We start from the raw sequence: 9011 nt of genomic DNA, 5'->3' as shown, positions 1-9011 counted from the left end.
TGGATCGGCTGAGTTCACCTCAGCCTTTGACAAAACCCACCTCATAACGGTTTTTATAATAAAAATAGCCTCCATATGAGTGAAAATCTCTCAAGTGGGCCACCCACAATTGGATGGTCAAGATTTTTTTGCACAAATCACTGTATGTTTACAACCATAAACAAAAAATATAATTTGAGCAATTTTGCAAAATTCGAAGTTTTACAAGAATTATTGTTATAACCTTTTTTTAATGAATTCAGTAATTATTTATTATCCACTGATTTTTTCCACGATAAAAGTTAATTAGACACGCTTTATTTAGCCTGATTGTTTCAATTTTTCAAATAATCATTATTTTATATAAAATATTTAATTAAAAAAAAAATATTATAAACAAATGGAAATATTTATTACTTCTCGATCTGCTTTTTTAATCGTTTACATTGAATACCAATCCTTATTCTATAATACATTATTTAAAAGCAAAAAAAACACACGGAAACTTGCTCGGAGTCGCTAGCTATTCATTTTTTTAGCTCCTGCCACGGGTGCTTTTGCCTTCATGCCACGTGCCGCGCGGACACGCAGCGAGTGTGGTGAAACAGAGAAGACAAAAAAATTAAATCTATTTGAAAACATAAGCACAGATTGTTTAGTACAATATTTTTTAAAGTTGTATACATAAAATGCGTATTTATATATGTACGCATGTATGTTATTTAGACTGCATCACCAAAAAAAGTTTCGGTTTTTCCGGCGGGATTACAAAATTTATTATATTTTAAGACGTTCACCAAAATATTTGGAAAAAATATTAAGATTTAAGTGGACCGATTTGAAAATACCTCCAAAAATGGAGTGTTTTATGAATAAAAATAGTTTCGTAAAGAACTTTTTGAAAAAGTCCCCTCAGATGACAAAACAGATTAAGCTTAAAAAATCTGCATACAAATATTTTAAAATCTTTTCAACGGAATCGTAAGAATGAGATTTTTGATGCTGTTTTTTTTACTTTTTTCAAAGATTGATTTACGAAAAACTTGAGTAACTGGGCCAAAACTATTCTGATTTAGACTTATGGGATCTCGGTAGAAAGGTTTTTAGTTCTGTCAAAAAAAATATCATTCGAGTAGCAATTTTTTTTTTTTTCAAATACCAACACATCTTAATTCAACTTTGAATGACGTTCGTTCATCCTACCTTTCTCTTTCATCCTTTGAATGAGTTTATTAGCAAAGAAATAAAAAGGGTGAGAAAATACCTTGCCACCGACACCTCTTAAGTCTAAATCAGAAGAGTTTAGGCTCAGTTATTCAAGTTTTTCTTATACCAATCTTTGAAAAAAGTTAAAAAACAGCATCAAAAATCTCATTACGATTCCGTTCAAATTTTTTTTTAATTTTTTTTAAATATTTTTATGCAAATTTTTTAAGCTTAACCCGTTTTGTCATTTGAGGGAATTTTTTCAAAAATAAAATTTAAGAAACTGTTTTTATTCATAAAAAGCTCCATTTTTGGAGGTATTTTGAAATTGGTCCAGCGCACTTAAATCTTAATATTTTTTCTAAATATTTTGGTGGACTTCTTAAAATATAATAGATTTTATAATTCCAATGGAAAAATAGTACCGATTTTTTTTTGTATGGGGAGTGATGCAGTCTAATGTACATGTATTAACACCCCCAAAATAGTTTCCTACTTTTCCAAAGTTGAAGGTGTGTGGGCCGGCCTCTATTCTTTGTTTAGGTAAATTTCCCTATATCTACATATAAATATGCATACATACATATGTGCATATGTCCTTGAACCACAATCCACAAAAACATTTTTTCACGAAGGATTATATTTCGTTCAGGTATACAGCATAACTGCTACAAGTACCAAGCTATTTTGGGGTGTTAAAAAGTGCTTAGTTATTTTTTGTTTCTGCGGCACAAACGATTATACTATCCACTTTATTTATTTTTCTCTGTAAAGAAAAAAAACCATGCATATAGCACATCGTCTTCAAAAGAGTCACAACTCAAAATTTGGCATTTTTGAGATTATGCGCTAAAAATGTACGCAGAGCTTTTATTTAACTTTCAGCAAAAGCTGGACCAAATTTTTGTTATAATTTGTTAAAACAACCTAAGGTAAAGTGGGCCTTGTCCATATGATTGACATGTGCTAAGAAATGGTTTTTCGCATTTTCTGACAAACGTAATATTTTGAGTTGTGACTCTTTTGAAGACGGTGTGCGATATGTGCATTAGGGTGGAGCGAAAAAAATAAAAATTCCTATTTTCGAAACAGGCGAGTGCGGAAAAATTGTGGACCGACGTATCTAAGAACATATTAAAATTTCAGCCCGATCGAATAATATCTTCTGCCACCAAAAACTCCTGAAAAAGTGAAATTTTAACGAAAAATTGCATTTTTTGCTAAAAAATCTTAAATGTTAATGAAACTTATAATATATACATATGTATAAGCAATTTTTATGTTAAACAATGTGTTTCGCGAATAAAAACACATTTGTAGATCGTAACACACGTGCCTGGTAAGAGTGGAACAACAAGACAAGCAACAGTGGAGCAACATACAGGAGAATATTCGGAGAACGACAGTCTGTTTTGGTAAAGATATTCACGATTACAATTTGTTGTCTATTCAGAAAGACTAGCACTATTCCTACGCCACTTAAACTCATCCTTCCCACTCCTTGCTGCCCCTTCCCCACTCCCAGTCCTTGCTGCCATGCCGCGGCGCCGGTCCGGCGGCTTCATTCGTTGCGTGCATTGGTTCTGTTGAGACACGTCGTAACCTGTCGGGGCAAAGCTAGAGCACGACGCTTTCTGTAGGGTAGCGGGTGGCATCCTTTTTCGTTTGTGATATTCGCTGCCTTTACGGAGTTTAGCGGCTATTGTTGTTCTTTTAGTCTTTTTGTTAGACCACGTTGTCTTCCTTGTGTATTATGTCTCACTTTTTTATACTGGCGCTTCTGTCATATTCTTGTTGCTGTATTTTCCTGTATTTACTTGTGTTCAATCTGGTGTTGCTAACTGATGTAATTTGATTCGCTTCTCTGCATTTATTCATAGTAGCAATGGCTACTTCGTCGAAGTTTAAAAGTCGTTCGACGTTCAACTGCCCTCCGTTTGGTGGTCCCAAAGAACTGTCTTCTTTTGAACTTCCCACGTATGAAGATGTTATCAAAGACTGTGCTTCCGAAGAGGGAAACAAAGAACCCTTGTTTTCTGACATTTCTGAGAACATAGCCAAGGAGATTATTTCCTTGTACGAAAAAGCATCAATACCACATGTTACGCATAAAAGAGTTCTTTAAATGTTAAAGGCATATCATGAAAAATCATGAAGTCACATAGCAAACTTCAAAGCTGCAATAAAGCTGCCAAAACTATTGAAAGTTTTAAATTACATGCGCAAACAAGCCATTTCGACATATGCACTTGCAAAGAGAGAAAAGTTCTACAGAGAGAATCCGCGTTTCTTATTAATCAGAGAACAGTCCGAAAAATGGTCATCGGTACTCTTGACAAAGAAGCAACCGCTGTTCTTCAACAGAGGGAGGCTAGGAAAGCACAGGAAGCTGCCCGACCTCTAAAGTTGCCACATTGTACTTCCAGAGCCCGGGAAGTAGATTTGCCAGCCGATGAGAATAGCAATCATGGTAGTATTGAGTGTCTGACCAAGAGTGATACTAACAATGATGATTACTCCCCATCGACTTCAAAAGGGCAGCAACTTTCTTCCTCTTAAATCGTTTAGTTATGTATTTCTAAAACAGCTCTAGTCAGCGATAGGTACGGCTTGTCGGACAGATCCGTCGCTGCCATAGCCTCAGCTGCCTTGCAGGATGTTGGTTTGGTCTCCGAGAATAATTCTATAAACGTCATTGATAGAAATAAGGTTAGGCGGGAGCGTATAAGGGTGAGGAGAGAAATGAGAGAGATCTCTGCTGAGAGCATTGAAACGACTTTGTGGGGGTTGTATTTTGACGGTCGCAAAAACAAAACCCTTATCTTAGTAGAAGAGGGAAATATTCAATACCGCAGATGTGTCCAAGAGGAACATATTACTATTGTAAGAGAGCCAGGATCATTATACTGGTGCCATATTACTCCTACTTTAAGCAAAGCAGCCCCAATCTCCACGGGTCTGGTTGAATTTCCCGAGGCTAAGACCGACAACATAGACATTGACAACATTTCAGCCATAGGTGCAGACGGAACTAATACAAATACAGGACACGTGGAAGGAGTTATTCGTCTTATTGAGGAAAGCTAAACCACCCATTGCAGTGCCTGATTTTCCTTCTTCATTGCAACGAATTACCTCTTAGACACCTATTTCAGTTACTTGATGGCGAGAGTAGCGAGAGAGATGGCGAGGCCCATCGGCCAGCACTTACCAAAGTGCACTTCTTTACCCTTAGTTGAATTCCGACCAATCTCCTCAAACGTTTAAAACTTAAATTTAACTGATCTCAGTGCCGATCAGGTATTACCTGGACAAGATCCGTGCCATCGAAATTGGAGTTTAAGACCAGAGGAAAGTTGTTGATAGCGTGATTCAAACAAACGGCTATTTTTACTACCCAGAAAACTTGCTACTTGCGATGATCTCTGACGAGAGGCCCATGTCGGGGAGCTTGCAAAACGTCGCATTTTAAAATACAGAATATCTGAAATACAAGATGGGACCATTACTATTAGGCCTAGGTCTTTTAGAGTTCCTAAGATTTATTTTGATGCATCTGATTACATTGATCTGATATCTTGTAGTGGGACCTCCATCACTGACCCGCTTCTGTAGGCAGACGTGCCGATAGATTATTTGATAGACATAGTGACAACCGGCTCAGTCGCTAAATATCTTTACCCCCTGCTTCCATGCCACGCGCAAGCTGTGGAAAGATACGTCCAGGTTGTCCCGGATGCAGCCACTCATGTCTGTGGGGAGGAACAGCGACATGGTTTAACACTAGCGAAATTGACTTCGCGGTCTCAAATGCAGATTTGGAATACAAAAAACCAATACAGGTTCTAAACCGGATATTCATGAGTACTTGTGTATGTGATTACAATGCCATTCAACGGCATTTAAATTTCACTGTTTTGAGAATCCGTGTTAACAATTGTTAACTCACAGTATGCTAATGGGTGGTAGATTGGGTACATGGTGTGGGAGTAACTCGGAGTACAGCCACCTTCACGTGGTGAGTTCTGAGTCACTGAATCTTCGAATGCTGTGAGCCGAGAGCTGTACAAATGTAATACTGGAAATGACTAATGAAAATGGTAAAGTCCTTTCTTAACTTATAATATGGTCTCATTTGGGCTGGGCAACTCATTAAATACAGCATACTAAACTTGTCCTAACATAATATACAGGTAGTTTAACCACGAAAAACATTGTTTAGGATAAAAATGTACTTATACATATAGTTTATAAGTTTCATTAACACTTAACATTTTTTAGCAACAAATGCAATTTTTCTTTAAAATTTCACATTTTTCAAGAGTTTTCGGAGGCAGAAGATATTATTCGATCGGGCTGAAATTTAATATGTTCTTAGGTACCACAACTTTTCCGCACTCGGCTGTTTCGAAAAGAGGAATTTTTATTTTTCGCTCCACCCTAATGTACATACATACGTACATATATAAATAGGCATGTTATGTATGTACATATTTATGTATACAACTTTAAAAAAGACGATGAAAAGATGTACTAAATAATCTATGCTTTGAATGTTATACTATTGTTTGTGATAACGCTAGTTAAAATTATAAACGAATATCAAGTTTACATATGAAAATACTTATAACCTAAAGGCTATTATAACTGCTTACAGCAAAAAGTTTTACCCTTCTTTCATTGATGGAAAATGAAGAAAATCATATTGCACATATAATTCTTTTACTGGGGTACAATCACATCTAACTCTATGACAGATACTTACATTTGCCTCCGGAAATGTGTCGTAACGGTATGCCTTTCGTCCGCAGCACGGATACCGACCTATAGGACCAGTAACGAAGTCTTCCGTGTTCGAGTCAATGTAATTGGGGCTTAAAGGGTGAAAGCGACACCATGCCATCTAAAAATATGCATATCTCTTAAACATAATTAGGTATATCACCAATAAGCCTTCACCTTATAGACTGGAAAGTGTATTTCACATATGCAGCAATATAAAAAATGACAATGGCCCCATAGTTTCCAATACACATGACGCCATGAGCGACGTTCCTTAAAAACCTGGGCAATGTAATTATCCATGTTCCAAAACATATCTCGCATATGATAACCAGTGAGTTGACCCCACCGAGATAAACGTGTATTATTTGGTTGACAAGATATGTATGACTTCATTGTATTTGTAAGATGTTCGCCACACCTAGTTAAAGAATGAACTGAGTCTAAATTCTATTATCTGTAATAAAAACACCTCACTTTGAACAACGAAACAAGCCAGCCAAACTGTAGAAATGTCCCCGTAGTGCTTCTGGTTCTGGTTCACAAAGGCTTTGAATTAGTTTTATCCAAAGACGTGGTGCTAGACGCTCTTTTTTGTCACGTACCAATTCCAGTTCTAAATTAGTAAACATAGCTGCTAGGCGTGTAATTATGGAGTCGTTTAAGCATGAAAGATTTATGGAGCAACGTACAACATCACAAAGCCGGGCATGGCAAAACGATAAGCAATCAATCATTAGCGGTTCCATCTTAAAATGAAAGAGGAAATGATAAATAAGATACGAATTAATGAGACAATACTTCCAAAGAATAAAATTAGCGTTTTGAACGGACTGTGATAGTTTTTCAGACACAAGTTTGAGATCCTCTTAAAAAATAATAAAACAATTTGCATACACATAATAACAAGGGCTATATCTGCCAATATTTTTGTGAAGGATGTGTTCACGTGAAATAAAATATACATGAGTTGATAAAATATGCTCTAATTGGCGACCTTCTACTCTAATACAAGCTCGGCACCTCTTAAGAAAAGCGCTTTTTGTGGTCTTAAACTCAATTGGGCTATCTAAGCAGCAGCTCCTTTTATTTGTTCTCGCGAATGCTCTTCGTTTAGAATCGTTTTTGAGTATTTTTTGTCCTTAAGGCAGCCCCAGTAGAAAAAATTTAATGGATTCAGGTCTGGCGATAGAGAGGGCTTCGTGATTTAACCGGGTCGTTCAATACATCGGCGAGGGTATGATTCGTCTAAATAAGGAGAAAAGCGCTGGATTAACCCGGAATGTTTTAAACAACACATATAAGGAAGGAGCATCCTTCGCGGCGAGATCCTCAGACGAAAGTTTTGAGTTGGAGCAATCCGTTTTAGGTACTATTCAATAATACATATCTAGCCCTAACCGCCAAGAGGCATAAGCAACGAATAGTAAATTTTTCAGTAGACGTAAACAGAGTAGAATTAAGCGTTTAAGGCGATATCGCCTTCTTCATAACTTTGTAATCTATTCCTATCAAAAACAAAAATGAAAAATGTGTCGCTTACGCCCTTTTTCCGGTTAGGGCTCGATATAACAAAAAGGTTAACTTTAAGTCAAAGTAATAACTAATATATTAATTAATATAACACGCCAAGCTGTTTACATCAATCCCTTAAACGAAAAAAATCCGAGTTGACAAAAACATTGATGAACTCTTAGATGAGGAAAAAATTTTCATGCAGACTATCTGGAAATGGCTAAGAAAACGGAAGAAGCTCGCGAGAAAATCCGTAAACATAAATTGGAGTTTTTGCATAAATTTATGGAAAAAGACAAAAAAAAAACATAGGTACTAAAAGTATTCTCAGCTATGTACCTGCGTATATAGTCATGTGAAAGATAATAGGGACACGACATTTTGACCAGTTTTAGCTATTTTTCTGTTTGTTTAATGTCTAACATTAGTTTATAAAAGCACAACTTGTTATCTAACAAAAACCATATAAGTCGAAATTTCAAACTTTGTCGAAAAACTAGAAGAGTTTAACAACATTTTACACCACAAACTTTTAATTTGGAATTTTTAGAAAAATTTTAAGTTTGCAGTTTTATAGCTCAATAACGAGCCCTAACCGCCAAAATAACGTAAGCGACACTTTTTTCAAAATTTTCTTTTTGATGCACAAATATTCCTAGAGCATCTAGATGCATTTCTGCATCAAAAAGAAAATTTTGAAAAAAAAATGTCGCTTACGTTATTTTGGCGGTTAGAGCTCTATAAATTCTAGAAAGTGAAAGTTTCATATGGCTAAGAAATCCTATTGAATTTTGGATAATTTCTTTGTGGATGATGTTTTCCATATAAAAGAACTTGTTAAACATACTTTGTGGAAAAAAATACGTCGTCAGAAAAAATTATTTTTTATTTAAAAATTTCGACTTACATAAGGAGCTGTGTTTTTATAAAATAGTAATAAACATAAAACAAACAAAAGAAAAATAGCTAAAACTGGTCAAAATGTCATGTCCCTATTATTTTTCACATGTGTTGTGTGTCTACAAATAATTAGTAAGTAAGGTCAGTAATGTAAACACACATGTGACTGCAATATTATATAATAAGAATGCAAGCAAAAAAGAGTTATGACTCATATATATGTCACAAATTGGGCAAAGCGTTAGCGGCCACTTGCTTTGTAGAAACGATCAAATTGCAGCTTGCACATGTGGGTCACTTTTGTGAAGACATTTGTAATGTTGTATTTTCTAAGCGTTAGCGGCCACTTGCTTTGTCGAAACGATCATATTGCAGCTTGCACATGTGGGTCACTTTTGTGAAGTAATGTTGTATTTTCTGAAGACGATGAACTCTCTAGAGCCACTGTGAAACGATTGGTTTCACAATTGATATTTCTCAATATATGAGAAGTCAATATAAATTGAATAAGAGTAAAAGAAAAGCAATGAGACTTTACCACAAGAACATTTAGAAAATGCAAAACTAAAAAAAAAAAAAAATAATAAATTATGATTGGTCACAATATGAAAATGTTGGAAAAGTAACTG

At 35.6% G+C, this 9011-nt stretch overlaps 1 protein-coding gene across 1 annotated transcript in view; it reads right to left on the bottom strand.

Annotated features, from left to right (window-relative positions):
* LOC118749133 (uncharacterized protein KIAA1841 homolog) overlaps positions 1 to 9011 on the bottom strand; it is a 99498-nt gene that overhangs the window by 70971 nt on the left and 19516 nt on the right. Inside the window, exons 2-4 of the mRNA XM_036483901.1 lie at positions 6445 to 6716; positions 6145 to 6388; positions 5951 to 6088 (exon numbers count right to left, since the gene is read on the bottom strand). Coding sequence (XP_036339794.1) covers positions 5951 to 6088; positions 6145 to 6388; positions 6445 to 6716 — 654 coding nt within the window. The remainder of the gene's footprint in view (positions 1 to 5950; positions 6089 to 6144; positions 6389 to 6444; positions 6717 to 9011) is intronic.

Source organism: Rhagoletis pomonella, unplaced genomic scaffold (assembly GCF_013731165.1).
Source record: "Rhagoletis pomonella isolate Grant_MI unplaced genomic scaffold, Rhpom_1.0 Rhpom_scaffold_00014, whole genome shotgun sequence".
Classification (NCBI taxonomy): domain Eukaryota; kingdom Metazoa; phylum Arthropoda; class Insecta; order Diptera; family Tephritidae; genus Rhagoletis; species Rhagoletis pomonella.
The sequence above is the reverse complement of the archived record's forward strand: the minus strand, read 5'-3'. Positions and strand labels throughout refer to the sequence as shown.